The 15,149-nt window shown below is 39.2% G+C and overlaps 1 protein-coding gene across 1 annotated transcript; it reads left to right on the forward strand.

Moving 5' to 3' along the window:
- Window positions 1-852: 852 nt before the first annotated feature.
- On the forward strand, window positions 853-14,817 carry hepacama (hepatic and glial cell adhesion molecule a). Its single transcript, XM_034701440.1, has 7 exons — window positions 853-1,081; window positions 3,026-3,373; window positions 5,655-5,936; window positions 9,972-10,062; window positions 10,401-10,468; window positions 10,625-10,695; window positions 13,974-14,817. The coding sequence occupies exons 1-7, from the start codon at window positions 982-984 to the stop codon at window positions 14,334-14,336; spliced, it is 1,323 nt and encodes a 440-aa protein (XP_034557331.1). The 5' UTR covers window positions 853-981; the 3' UTR covers window positions 14,337-14,817.
- Window positions 14,818-15,149: the final 332 nt, after the last annotated feature.

A 15,149-nucleotide genomic window follows, 5' to 3' on the forward strand; every position in this document is an offset into this window, starting at 1 on the left:
GCATAAATATTTAAGCTCTTATAACTTCAATTTTTGATCTGAGATTGTGCTTTTTACTGTTGGACTGCTCTGTTTGTCATGTGCATATCAGTTATTTGAAATAGCAACTCTAACATCACAACATGGCTGTGATTTGCAGCTTCTCTTAAAGCATTTCCTTCAGCTGATTTCTCCCTCATTTCAGTGCCTAAATGTGTCTTCTACGCCACCTTAGGGACAAACTGGGTACATGCACTATTTTTTCATATTTGATGTCTTCTTTGTTGCTCATACATCAGTATGTAGCCTTCAAAAAGGCACAATATCAGCAAAATATTTTGAGGTTGGATGTGGTTTTTGTGTGGGTTAACAGCAGGGTCGGTTGCCAAGTGCCAAATTGTGGAGTTTATTGTGAGGCTCCAGTCTAGAGAAGAGTTTGCACAATGTGACAAAAGTGGGCCAAGGAGGGGGGAAGTGAGATGTTTTTCCAAACAGAGCTTCCCATTTGAAGGCTTTAAGCAGGCTCCTCTTTGAGCTGCTGCTTTGGTTGAAGTACAGTAATTCATCCCCAGCAGGAATTCTTGCAAAGAAGCTCAACTCAGTGTAGAAATGAACTTTTTGATGGCTTACTTGCATCAACTTTTTTGCCCTGCTTTTTTACACAGAACAAACACTTTAAGATAAATAACCCTCTACAAAGAAAAACACTATTTTCTTTGAGCTCCTCTCTGAAAGGACAAAGTGGACTGGAAGAGAGAACCTCAGTTACACTGCCGCTGTGTCACACACAAACACACACATGCACACAGTCACACACATACACAGTTGGCCGTTGTTGGCAGTGACTGGGGTGCTGTGAGGAGAGTGGGGCTCAGTGTGACCAGGCAGAGGCCAGTGTTGCAGGCAGGCAGGCAGAGGAGAGAGTGTTGAGCAGCAGAAACGTGCTCGGGGTGGATAAACCATGCTCACCAAGTGGGAGAAAGACTCTGCCCAGGACACAAGATGAAGGCAGAGAGGAAGACCTCCTCTACAAGCGACAGTTTTACTGACATTCCTCCTCTACCGACACTCTTTGGCCTCCTCCTCCTCCTTTTGCTCACAGGTAAGTCTCACCGAAACGTTTCTATTTTGAACAGAGAACAAAACTTCTTAACTGCAATTCTATCAAGCAAAGAAAAACTAGACTATGCCCATTATAGGTAATTGTGATTTAAATAAACAGATATTTGCCTGACTTAAAGTCTTACTTTGTTGCTTTGATTTCGTGAAACTAATTTCAAAAGTGTAAACTCAGTTTTCTGCCCTTTGTGGCAAAGTTAATCCAGGTTGAATTAGTCATGGATGTTATTTCTTGTCCTTGTGATCCACTGTCTGACACACAATGGATTTGTTCATGGGTCGCACTCTGTATTTGACCCTCGTTGCCATCTAAAAGGACGTGAAGAGGCTATTGTTGGTAGTTGAGGAGGGGATGTGCAGGTTAAGTATGAGTATATGAACTTTTATGGAGTTAGAGAATGGCAGATCTTTTTTTTGTGTGTGGGTAGCTTCAACTTTTAAATGAGGTGAGTTTGGGAAATGCTGTTGTTGTAGTTTAAATGTGTCATTCAATTTTACGCCATGGACCAAGTAAATGCAGTAAGGCCAGTTTAGGTAGAGTCACTGGGTCCTGTGTCAATCTCCAACTTCACCAGTGACAAAGACTTTCTCTCTAACGCTCTCTGGCTCTTTTCGAGCGAGAAAACTAGTTCCAACAATCGTGCCCTTTGTCTTATCGCCTTGGCAACCCCTGTCAGGCGGACCAAATGGTTACCAAGGCAATGAGGCGATGCCCTGCTAACTGCCTCGCTGCAGAGAATAGTGAACAGTGCCAGCTTTCCCTCTCCTCCCTCTCTTGGAGGTTGATCTTTCCGCCGCTGAGGCCCTAACAGTAGGATGCCCCTCTCAGGCACACAGCCAGTGTTTGAACTTCCATGTGTTCGGCTACAGCTGAGTTATAGGAACCTCCACTGTGAACATAATAGCTCTGCTGTGTTTGGTTTCCCAGACAGGGCTCTTCTATAAAGAATGAAATGTGCCCCACATTGTCATACCTTATCCCCATGGGAGGTGTGGGATAATTGAAGGACACAAATCAAAATTAGTGTATTACTTGTTCACAGCAAGGGGTCATGAAGAGTTCCTGAGAAACAGATTAGTGATCAAGAGAAGATTAGCCATCATGAGCTGGAGTTAAAGAAGCATGTGCATGAGTTTTGTTTCACTGCATCGGACACAGGGGCTGTTTAATGTGGAAAATGCATCAAATGATTATAAACTAAATCTGTAACTTTGACCAAGGATTGAAGAGAAAGTGTTTCTCTTCTTCAAATAAATTCAGTAGGAAATGTTTTGGTTCATTTATTCCTTCCATTCAAATTGATGTATTTTTAGCAGTTAAGGAAATTAAATGTATATACAATACCATATTTACACTTTAAAATGTGAACCCAACAAAAAAATGGTTTAACTCAAATACTGTATAATAACATTTTATTCCCAAATGTAAACTTCAGGAAAGAATCAGGAATCAGGAAAGAAGTTAAACTTGTTTATAAAATAAGTGACAAGGAAATTACTTTTCCTTGTCACTTATCAGTAAGTGTGCAGAAAAACAGCCTCTGAACACTTTGCTACAATTCAATTTTTATGCTGTATTAGACTTGAGAATTCAATCCTTGCATTGTATATACAGTATGTTGTCATATGTTGTACCTGCATAAAACACTTTGTTATTTTGCGGGAAATTTGTAACCATGAGCCCGGTCTGCTCTGAGTTTTCAATTATTCTTGTTATTGTTGTAATAGTAGTAATTAGTGTAGCAGTAATTAGCGTGTTTTGCATAAGCCCTGTATTGTTTCACTCAATTGTTGATTCCTCTCGTCTGTGATGACTGGCAGAGCATTAGAAGCTGCAGAGGGCCTGTCTTTGTTTACTCCTATTATCCTTGTATTCCTTTTTCTGTTACCCATTTTCAAGCCCTCACCTCTGTTTGCTTTCCTCAAGGTGAGGTGTCATCTGTGAACGTGACCACCCAAACCCAGCTGGTGAGGGGCACTGTGGGCAGAGAAGCCCTCCTGTCTGTTAGCTACTCCAGTAGTAGCTCAGACAAGCCTGTGATCAAGTGGCAGATAAAGAGGGAGAAAGAGAAGCCGATCACTGTTGTTCAGTCCATTGGAACAGACATCATAGGGAACCTGAGGCCGGAGTACCGCAACCGTATTCTGGTGTTCGAGAATGGTTCGCTGCTGCTTCACAACCTGCAGCTGACGGACGAAGGGGCATATGAGGTGGAGATCTCCATTACAGATGACACCTTTACTGGAGAGCACTACATTGAGCTTACTGTGGATGGTAAGCATCAATTTCCTTGGAGCTCTTGCACTCTAAAAAAGTAACATGAGTGTCTGTTTTATCAACATTAGTACAACATGTAGCTTATATTGCATTAATTCATGTTTAGTGGTTAAACATTGTTAAATCATGTAGTTTTAACATTACATGCAAAATCGTTAAAACTACAAGATTGTTTTATGTCAACACAACCTAAAGGGTTTAGGTAGGAATCCCATCTGCAATACCTCTCCAGAGCAGAAGTGGCAGTAACGTGCAACATCCATGGTGGAGAAAAGTCTTAATCATTAAGCACTTATTTTAAAGGCTACCAAGATAAGATCATAGACTGTAAATAAAAATGGACAGTGTTGCTCCGCCTCTTCCCTTTGTACGGTTCTGAAGCCAAAAAATCCCGCTCCTGGGTGCAGCCATTGTGCAGCCAGAGCCTGCGAAGCCACTGTGACAAGCTCCGCCCTACAGCATAGCGTCATAACACGCTGTGTGTCCTCTGAAGTTTCCATATACGGCGGCTGTGAATCGAAGGAAACCCGGAAATGAAACCACGTTTTTTAAACTTTAATAACTAATGAAAAATAAACTTTTCAGAAAAAAGAGGACTTGAACACAAAACAGTCAAATACTAACAACATATCACCACAGCATACGGATGTGAGAAACATTCGTACTACGTGTCTTTATTTTTAAAGTTTGACTGCAGGGAGACGGATTTTTTGACCTATACTTCAGCCAGCCACCAGGGGGCAGTCACACTGCTGAAAGCTTCACTTCCAGCCGAGCGAGATGCACCCCTGGTTAAGTTCCATATTTTTCGTTTGTCATTGTTTGCCTTCTCTGGGGAATAGAGTTCTATTCCAACAAACCCTGTCTGTTTTTTGGTCTTTTTCCAAACTTGACACCAACTGGGGGTAAACTAAGTTGGCACGTTTAAACTGCTAAATGTAAACATTCTTGATATGTCAAAAATATGTTATTTTTTCAGTAATTACTATTTGAGAGTTTATTTTCAAAAAATGATATAAACGTTTGTCTCACAGTTCAAATTATTTCTGATGACTGCACATACGGGCTGCACAGTGATGCAGTGGGTAGCACTGTTGCCTCAGAGTTAGAAGGTTCGGGGTCCGAGTCAGGTGCCTTTCTGTGTGAAGTTTGCATGTTCTCCTTGTGCATGCGTGGGTTCTCTCCAGGTCCTCCGGCTTCCTTGAACATGCCAAAAACATGCTCACCAGGTTAATTGGTCTCTCTAAATTGCCCATAGGTGTGTGTGTGCGTGAATAGTTGTCTGCCTTCCGCCCGAAGTCAGCTCCCCGCAACCCCGAACGAGATAAGCGGTCAAGATACCTGCACCTAAATGGACTTGAAGCACTTTGTTACCCGTACTGATCTTGTTACCTCTTGTCTAATTCTTTGCTTGTGTTGTTCTTGTTCTCGTATGTACGTCGCTTTGGATAAAAGCGTCTGCTGAATGACATTATAACATTGTAACATTGTAAGATAATGGATGGATTGAACTTACTTTAGTTTTGTTCAGTCAGCATGATTAATTAGCGTTATTGTACCATTCAAAATTAAGTTGGACCCAAACATTGCAAATAATACTCAATACTTTATGTTCACTCAACATATTTACAGTTGGTTCAACAAAATTGTGTCTCGCAAAATGAAAGTCTTTTAATTAGGTGGAAATTCTTTCCATAATTTTATTGCGTTCACCCAACAAATTATTTCTTTGAGTGTGTTTACAGCTGGTTTTGAAATAGACTGAAAGAGATACTGAGGCGCCTCTACACAAGCCAAAATGGCCCAAGTTTACATTTTACAGTTTTATAGAGGTTTGAATACAAAACAGGGCAGGATCTGATTTTTCATTAGGAGACACTTCTAACCCCCGTACAAGACACTGTGGGAATAGTTACAACAACCCCCCTCCTTCTCCACAAGGGTCACCATGATAAAAAAAAAAACTGCTTTAAAAAGCTGGGCTCTCTCATCTATCAAAACATCTAAGCAGTCTGAGCAAGACTCTGAAGAGGAGTATGAGCTAAAAGAAAATCAATATAAGTTGAAAGAGCAATACAAGTTGAAAGAGCATCATTTTACCCCAGAGAGTGTAATTGTAATATGATACAGGGTGATTCATTGTGTTGGCGGTGTTCTTTTCAAATATCTTACTGGTATCTTTTTATCAGCTTTCCTTTTATTATAAGTTCTGTTCAACAACTTACTCATACTGTATCTTAGAATTTTAATCCAAAGCCTTGTCTCTTATCCTCCTCAGTTCCGGTGTCGAAACCTTACATCCAGATGATGGCCTCATCCGTCTTGGAGTACAGCGAGTTCTTTCACCTCCACTGTACCCACGACAACGGTACAAAGCCCATCTATGGTTGGCTGAAAGGAGGCAAGGTGCTCACCAATGACACTCGCCTGCTGCTTTCACACGACCAAAAGGTGCTGACCATCGCTCGCGTCCTGATGTCAGATGATGACGTTTACACGTGCACCGTGGGGAACCCTATCAGCAGCATGAAGAGCGTACCTGTCCGGCTCACTGTCTACAGTAGGTGGCATGTTACACCGGTAGGATCTCAAGTTATACCTGCTCTTTAAGGATAAAGAGACATGGTACAGCAGAATGGTTTACTTTTAGATGTGGATAAGAATTTGGATCCACCAGTAATAGTTGACTGTTTTTATATGGTGATCATTTTCCCCTAAAGACATGCTCAGGGTGGGAATTAAAATGCTGCTATAAAGTGGGACCACTTTATTCCAGGTTAAAGTTGTGTTAAAAATCAATGGATGGTAGAAGTCTGAAGGGACATTAGGCAATACTTCTAAGGAAACAACATGTTTTATTAACCCATACATTACTGTGTGACAACATAGATAGCTCTGAAGCTTTAATCAGGCAACAGATTCTGCCCTTCCCTCTTCATTTCAAAGGTGATATTGGCAATCATCCACTTGCTAGCTAATGTTAATGTAAGTTGATGAGTGTCAGAATCCTATAATCGTCTGTTTTCGGTTGGGAGCTCGCAACAAGCTAATATGTTGTTGAATATACATTTTTTTAGCTTGAAATTTGCCCAATGTGGCAATTCTTGATCAACTTTTTTCATTCCCTGATCAGTTAAAAAACAGTGATATGACAACAATTGATAAGACTTTCTGTGTTTATAAGACTTACAACCTGGACACACAGCAGTATGAAGTTGTGGCAGAATATGAGCTTCCTACCCTGTGCATAATGTCAACAAAACATGGCCGCCATATATGGCAAAATATTTCACTACAAGTAGAGGACAGTGTCATCAGTAAAATGTTAAATATGAAGTGTTAAAGTAAGAATTCTGGATAAAGAGGCAAGGTAGGTTAGTTTCACAGTTTTTATATTGTATAATTTAAATTAGGAAATAATCATTATGCAACAAAGTGGGAGCTGAATTAACTTTGTACTTGATTTAGGTGCATGTAATGTATCCATTGTAGATTATGAAAACTGTTGAAGTTTACCTACAGCTATGAAAACCTAAATGAAATAACAATATAATTACTGCTAAACTCAGTAAAAACTGAAGTTCTTGTTATTGCCCCCAAACACCTCAGAGACTATTTCTGATAATTTAACTGCCCTAGACAACATCAGTTAGGAATCTGGGAGTCCTATTTGTTTAGGATTTGTCCTTCAACTCCCACATTCATCAAATTTCTAGGACAGCCTTTTGTCACTTGCGCAATATTATAAAAATGAGACACATCCGGTCTCAGAGTGATGCAGAAAAACTGGTCCATGCTTTTGTTACCTCCAGGTTGGATTACTGTAATTCCATTTTATCAGTCGGCCCTAATAGTCTCCAAAGAGTCTTCAGCTAGTTCAAAACGCTGCAGCTCGACTACTGATGAGAGGAAGAAAGAGCACATCTCTCTAGTGTTGGCTTCTCTACACTGGCTCCCCAACAAATCTAGAATAGAATTTTAAATCCTTCATATGACCTACAAAGCTCTTAATGGCCAGGCACCTTTGCACCTTAAAGAGCTCATAGTACCCTATAGTATGGGAGGTCGAGCCTTCAGTTATCAGCCAGCCCTCTTTTGGAATCATCTACCAATCAGGGTCTGGGAGGCAGACAACCTATCTACTTTTAACAGTAGGCTTAAAACTTTCCTCAGGTTTGGACCAGCTCTTAGTTATGCTTCTATAGGCTTAGACTGCTGGGGGAAACTGACACACTGGGATCCTATCTCTTCCCTCTTTCTGCCCATCACTTAATTTAACTCTTCCTGCCCCATTAAAGTCATTAACCATAGACCTTTCTGGAGTCCCTGAGCTTCAATGTCTCATAGGTTCCTCTAAGTCGCTGCCGTAGATGTCCTGCTGCTGTGGACATTCCAGACTTCAGCTGCTACAACTACTACTGTCCGTCTCACCACTATCATCTCTCTTTCTCTCTTCATCTCCCTCTATCCCTCTTTCCAGCCCCTACTCGGTCGAGGCAGATGGCTGTCTAACATGAGTCTGGTTCAGCTCAAGTTTCTGCCTGTTAAAAGGAAGTTTTTCCTTGCTGCTGTAACCTTCTAAATGTTACAAAGTGATCTGCTCATGGTGGATTAAGATGAGATAAGACAGACTGTAAAATAGGATTGGATCTTGATTGCTCCTGTCTTAATGTTGGATCTTTGTTAATAATTTAACAAAGAATATTGTCTAGACCTGCTATTTTTGTAAAAGTGTCTTGAGATAACTATGTTGTGATTTGTCATAATATAACTAAATATTGATTGAATTGTATTAAAGGTCCCATATAATGAAAAACATGATTTTCCTTATCTGAACATAAATTAGTTATCTACATAGCAACCTGAGAATGTGAAAATGGAAGTGAAAAAGCTTCTGAATTGCTTCTGTAGCTCACCTGCTTGGAAAAATAGATCCTACGAGCCTATTTGAATTTGTTCTTATGCTGACATAATAACAGGAGTGGTTTGCATAGTAATGCATACAAAACTACTTCCACTTCTTGAGTAATGCCGCTTCCTCCTATGCAACTGTGATTTTGCTTCAGGGTTGCAGAGTCAAGATGTCAAAGGTTACAGCTAAACACGCCAACAGCTCTGTTGTTGTTTGCAAAAACTGACACAATGTCTATATTCTGTCCTAGCAGCAGACAACCAAAGAAAACAGTGGTTGTTTTTTTAGCATTAACAAGCCAGCTACAGTTGGTGCTAATTTGTTTGTTTGTACCAACCGCTTAAGGCCTTCCATATAAAGTTACACATGAAAAGCAAAAAGGTAGTTATAACACTCAAATGTTACCATACCACTCAGAGACATGCTGTTGTGACCATGGCTGCCGCACAACAGCAGTTGACTCCTCCCTCTTGGGGTCAGATCAGATGTGTAATGAACTGATGTGGTTTCTTCTGGATTGCTCGCCATTTTTGTTTTGGGGTTTTTCCACCCCTGCATCTATCTGCACCTGTTTGCACCCCACCCCCCTTAAAAGATAACTAGGACATGTTGTAAACAGCTGATGATACCATTATATGGGACCTTTAAAATATTGATCTGCCAAATTACATAGTAGAGGTCAAGGCAGTGTAATGGGGGTAAAGAAGGACCATTTTACCCTCTGTAGAGACATTGATTTTACTTAATGCACTGTAAAATATTTTTTTTTATGTACAGTAATAGTTCTACAAAATGTTACTCAGCTTCAGTAGGCTACTTGAGAAAATATAATTATTAGTTAAATCCCTAGTTTCTAGGTCAAATTAATACCAACCATGTGTAATACCCTGAGAATCTAATTATGAAAACTGTGCATATTTCATCTCATTGTTCAACAGCCATCCATTCTCAGCAGCGAGCAGAAGCAATTATCATCTCATACGGACCCATACACAAGCATGCCTGCCTCCCAAACAATGTTGTTTACAACAAGTGCAAATCCAGGCCGAGAGCAGCAGATCTGGCCCACAGTGGCTGTTATTGGGAGCCAGTAAAGCACCACGTCAGGCTGAGAGAGAGGGCGAGGCTGTCTAATCCAATGAATGGACAGATATTTATGAGGACAGAACAGAAAAAGGAGTCAGGTGGGGAGTACGCTCTGCCTCAGTGGACCTCAGTAATCCTCACTTCATTATTACTGTACTGTGATGTGCTGCATGACAAGACAGCAACAGGCCCTTTAAACTGCTCTCTGTTCCCACTGCATGCTTAGCAGGATGGCAACAAAGTTCCAAAGGGACTACCCTAATGTGCTTCTTCACATGCAAACACACTCAAAAGAGTTGGCAGACGACATAGAGAAAAACATTTCAAATGCCCTGCATGATCCTCCCTATGTTTCAGTAAAAGCTTACAACCTAAAAAAAAGACAGACTATCAGACTACCACATTTTTTGTCTTTTGATTTTCCAAACTTTATTTTCTGCAGTCTAAATATTATGGAAGTGCAGGTCAAGCCTCAAAGCTATATAAGAAGGACAAGTGCAAGTCAGTGTAGGAAAATAGCAATGTCCTGCTGTTACTGACAAATCTGTCTTTTTCTCTTTGCTTTCTTGTCTGCCTCACTGTTTCACTCTGGTCTAGGACGGAGCTCACTATACATCATCCTGTCCACTGGCGGAATATTCCTCCTAATCACCCTGGTGACGGTGTGTGCCTGTTGGAAACCATCCAAGTAAGACTTGCACTTTCTTTTAATTCCTCTTTTACCTCTCTTTTGTCTTCACTGCCCATTTCTTTCTTCCACTTTCTTTTTTACTCTCTCTCTCTCTCTCTCTCTCTCTCTCTCTCTCTCTCTCTCTCTCTCTCTCTCTCTCTCTCTCTTCCTCTCACTCATTAGCTTTTAAAAATGCTCTCTTGGATGTGACAAGAATCTTAATCAGCTCAACAGTGCTACACTACTTGAATATTTAGTGAAAAAAACAGTCAGCGCTGGGACCTGTCACTTTTACAAAGTGCAACTTTACAGAAGATTTGTAAATGTTTAAGGCTCTATCTTTCTCCCTGCTTTAGAAAGAAACATCGACCTGTCCCCCAAAGAGCACCAGTCTATATGGAGCAGATTGAAAATGGTCACGATGGTAAGAACACTTACAGTTGATCGTCCTGTTTAATTACATATTTGTAAACTTAAAAAAATGTAAAGCAACACTTACAAATATTTGAACACATCATAAAGTAGTCCAATAAGTTGGATGTAAACCAATAGTGCCTTTATACAAATGTTTCTTTTGCAGTTGATGTTGTTCCCAAACCATCTACACTTGGCAGAAGGAGCCCTATGCCTCTTTATGTTCTCAATGAAGATGTAAGTCACTTAAACTGTTTTCAAATGTTCTATTTAGCATCATTTAGCCCTGTAACTTAACAAAAAGTAAATGTTTGCTGTCAACATGTTAATGTTCAGCTGGTTCAGTTTACTCTTCATAATGTTCACCATTTATGATGAGCATTTTATTATGCAAAGACTGTTCAAGAAATTAGTCATAAACCTATTAGGCTATATAACAGTATATTTGTACCAAATTCAATTGCAAGTTAGCTAGTTCCAACAGCTAGGAAAAACTTCCTTTTAACAGGCAGGAACCTTGAGCAGAACCAGACTCATGTTAGACAGCCATCTGCTTCGACCGAGTTAACTGACATAACTGCTAAACTGGAGCCATTTGTAACCAGCGCAAGTGGGTAGATGTTGACCTGCAGGAGGACCGAATGCTGGTGGTGTTAGCTCTGCTAATGTTAGCCACACTATGATAACTAATTTGACTGGGTTAATCTACTGATACTGTCTATTTGGCTACCTTTGCCAGTTATACTATATTATATATAGTTTAGTTCAAATAAAGGACTATCTTATCTTATCTTATCTTTTCGTATCACACTTATGGTCTGCAGTGGGTTTTACACATGGTTTTACACAGGCCTCAATGGAATAATAATAGTAACAATAACAACAATAATAATAATAATAATAATAATAATAATAATAATAATAATAATAATAATAATAATAACTTTATTTATATAGCACCTTTAAAAACAAATGTTTATAAAGTGCTTTGACATACAAAGCGTATCAAATATCAGAGTAAAAAATTTGACAGACAGGGAGGAGAAAATTTGATCAATGCAAAACAAAATGCAACGCAAGAGGTTAAAGGGAATACACGTCAATTAAACAGTATGGAGTGGTGTGAAAATGGACCAGTAAATCATTGTTTAGAGGTTTTTAAGGGTAAATAGATACAAATAAATAAATAAATAAAAAACAAAAATGGAGAAGTAGATAAAAGCATTAAAAGGGCAATAAAAAAGGTTTTCAGAGTAAAAGGACAACATCACATCCGTAAAATTAGAAAAAGTGCAAAGGATGAATAAGGAACATTAAAATAATAAAAGTAAAGTAATAATAATAATAAATTAAAACAATAAATAATCAAATAAAATTATCAAATAAAATTAAATACAATTAATTAGTTGGATAAAAACTAAAATTGATAAGAAAATAGAAGTAAAAGCGGTCAGAAAGATAAAGTCAAATAAAAGCAAGTCTGTAAAAATGGGTTTCAAGAAGAGATTTAAAAGATGTCACTGACTCTGCGTGCCTTATCTCCTCAGGGAGGTCGTTCCAAAGTCGAAGAGCTCTGACGGAGAAAACACGATCCCCTTTGGATTTGAGCCTCGACTTTGGAACGACCAAAAGTGCTCCACCTGAGGATCTAAGGCTGCAACATATCTCATAATTTATTAGCATTTCTGCAATGTATCCCAGGGCGAGACCCATACAAGCTTTAATACGGCTTCAGATGAGCGGCATTAGATTTAACACTGGCAGCACTGGCTCAAATATCAGGAACTCAGATTTACTTCCTTTATCATTTTAAAAGAATAAGGCAATCCAAGCTTTGATGTCCTTCAGACAGTCTAAGTGTCATTTCTGTTTGAACAGCAGGTACATTTGTGTGTCATCTGCAAAACAGTAGTACGAGCTGCTTTACTGAATTAAATCTCATAAAAAGAAAAAGTGAGGGACTCCATGAAAGGGAGCATAGTTGAGGATACAGACATGTCTGTGCAGGAAGGTTACCCTGATAACTCTAAAGAAATGCCTTTATCTAAACAATGTGCTTAAGGCAAGACATTAGGATTTTATTGTCAATTTTAAGATCAGAACACCTTATGAATGTCACTTGTACCTAAGAAATATGAAGCTTTAAGGGTACAACTCACTTCATATATTTAGAAAGTAACTTAAAGGGAAATTTCAGGTTTTTTTTAAGTGGGGTTGTTTGAGTTTAAATCACTAGTAATTGTCTGGGCCACAATAGATGCTGCTCAGCTCAGCACCTTTAATGAGAAACTGCAGGGAGAATCAGCATGCAAGCTAGGCTACCATTTCTGGCGGCAAAGTAAAGTGCAGAAAAAAATCCAAGTAGAGCTTACAGCTAAACTGAAGTGAGCGCTCAGGTCAGAATCTTTCAACATTTGCTAAATCAAGTGGCAGAAATGACACCGTCTGCAGAGGAAGCCTAGCTTGCGTGCTGATTCTTACTGTAGTTTCTCATTAAAGGAGCTGAGCTGAGCAGCATCTATTGTGGCCCCAACAATTCTTAGTGATTTAAAACTCATACAACCCCACTTCAAAGAAACTGAAATATCCCTTTAAGCCGGGAAATCAGGTAGGCTTGATCTATAGTTGTGGAGAAATTTCCACAACACGTACAACAAACCACATACACTACATACAAAAACGTATGTGTAACCAAAGTCATTTTGGGCTGAAAGTCTGGACATACTTTCTATGCTGACTGCAACAGTTTTCAAACTATTTCCCTAACATTTAAAAATATCCACCTTCTGATGGTACTAGGGGTCAAGTGGGTCATAAAAGTAATTTGGAGTCATTCTTTGAGAAACAAGAACACATTCCCAAATATTCATGAGGCTCAATCAAATCATTTTTGATACTCCACCTACAATTTGTGCAGGACAATTGTCACTGGGTAATTCAATACTATGCCCTTATTGTACTCATAGTTATTTATAATCCATGTACTTATTTAGTTATCTCTTAACCTGTTTGCTCTACTTATTCAGTTTCTGCCTTACTTTTTTATTTTATTGACCAATAAATTTATTTATTTATTTATTTACAGCACATACTGTAATCATACACCTAACATCTATGTCCCATAACTATTTGAACCATAGCTACATGCACTGCACTTATGTTTTGTTTTAGTCTGTTCTATGTGTGTTTTCTTCTCTTTATTTGCTGACCATTTACTTTATCTTTTAGTTGTGTATTTGCACTGCTTAGCATCTGGTCTGTGAGAAACATAATGTTGTTCAACTGTTTACAAGATATATAGATGAATTACAATAAAGTTGATTTCATATGATTTTGCTTGTTATTTTACTTGGGGACCCAAGAAATGGACTGTCCAACAAACTATTAAAGGGCATTTTTAAAGCCAGATATATGCTACTTTGTTTGTACAAATAATGACTTCACTAAAGTAAGAACCAAATATACAATGACACAATTGCTGAGTAAATTCATGATATGTTTCTTATCATTTCCAGGAGACTCTTGAGCGTTTGGAAGAATGTTCTGGCAATGCTGTCAGCCAATCAGAAATGAGTATCCCTGCTACTTATGCTCCAGTCCTCCCCGCATCCTCCAACAGAACCGACCGGCCTATCTGGTCTGCCCCACGCAGATACCCCCGCAGCCCCTCTCCACTGGCACAGCCTCTCCCACAGCCGCTCCCAGCTCCTCCCCTGCGTCCTGTCCGCTCACCTGCACAATCTCCCGGTTCATCTCCACGCAGTTTCAGCCCCATTAGAAAAGTCCGTCCTCCGGCAGGCATCCCGACCAGCCACCTGCCCGTAGAGGCAGAGTGTCTGGAACCAAGTGATCAGACTCAATGTCCATCAGAGCAGTGACAGCTGCTTGGATGTATGTTTATATTCTGTGAAATGTAAAGCACATGTATAGTATGTTGGTATTCTGATGCATCCTGCCACTGGGATAATGGATTTGATCCACTAGGATAAAATATGAGTTCACTTTCAGCTAACTCTTGTCTTTAAAATGTATTATTTATCATCTATTTCTTTACAGCTATGCACAATTCTCTAGTCTCTTGATAATTTGCTGCCATATTAAAAGTGATATTTTTCCCAAGTTTATCATGTATATGATGCTGAGAAAGTAAATATATCCAACTCTGGTATATACCGTATACTACTTGATGAATTAATTGTTGAGAACTTTTGAGAAGAACCTGTACATATGTCAGCTAATAAGTTCTGCTCTGGTGTCTTTTCTTTCGTTTTGTTTTTTGGTAGTGTTTTCTTTACAAAAGTTCAACCACAAAGTCTATTCCTATACAACATAGGTCCCTTGTAATAAAAACTGTTAAGGTAGTTTTTGGTTTGTCATCAATTTTGAAACATTTGCAACCACAACCCCCCCAAAAATAAGTTAAAAGCTATGATGGTATTTGTATTATCAGTGTCTTACACATGGAATAGAAAGTAATTCCAAACAGGAGAAATGCTTCACCTTCTTCCGTCTAATTGGAGGAGGCTGAATGTGATCCATTCATGAGTACAATTGTAATACTATCCCAGTCCATTAGATGTCGCCAAAACATTTCTTTTTAAATGCATACTTTTCAGGGAGAGTTCTAAAAAGGCAGGTTTACATGTACATATATTTTACCATCAACCCTTACCTTTGCATTTTAAATCCAT

The sequence above is a fragment of the Notolabrus celidotus genome, chromosome 14 (genome assembly GCF_009762535.1).
Source record: "Notolabrus celidotus isolate fNotCel1 chromosome 14, fNotCel1.pri, whole genome shotgun sequence".
Lineage (NCBI taxonomy): Eukaryota > Metazoa > Chordata > Actinopteri > Labriformes > Labridae > Notolabrus > Notolabrus celidotus.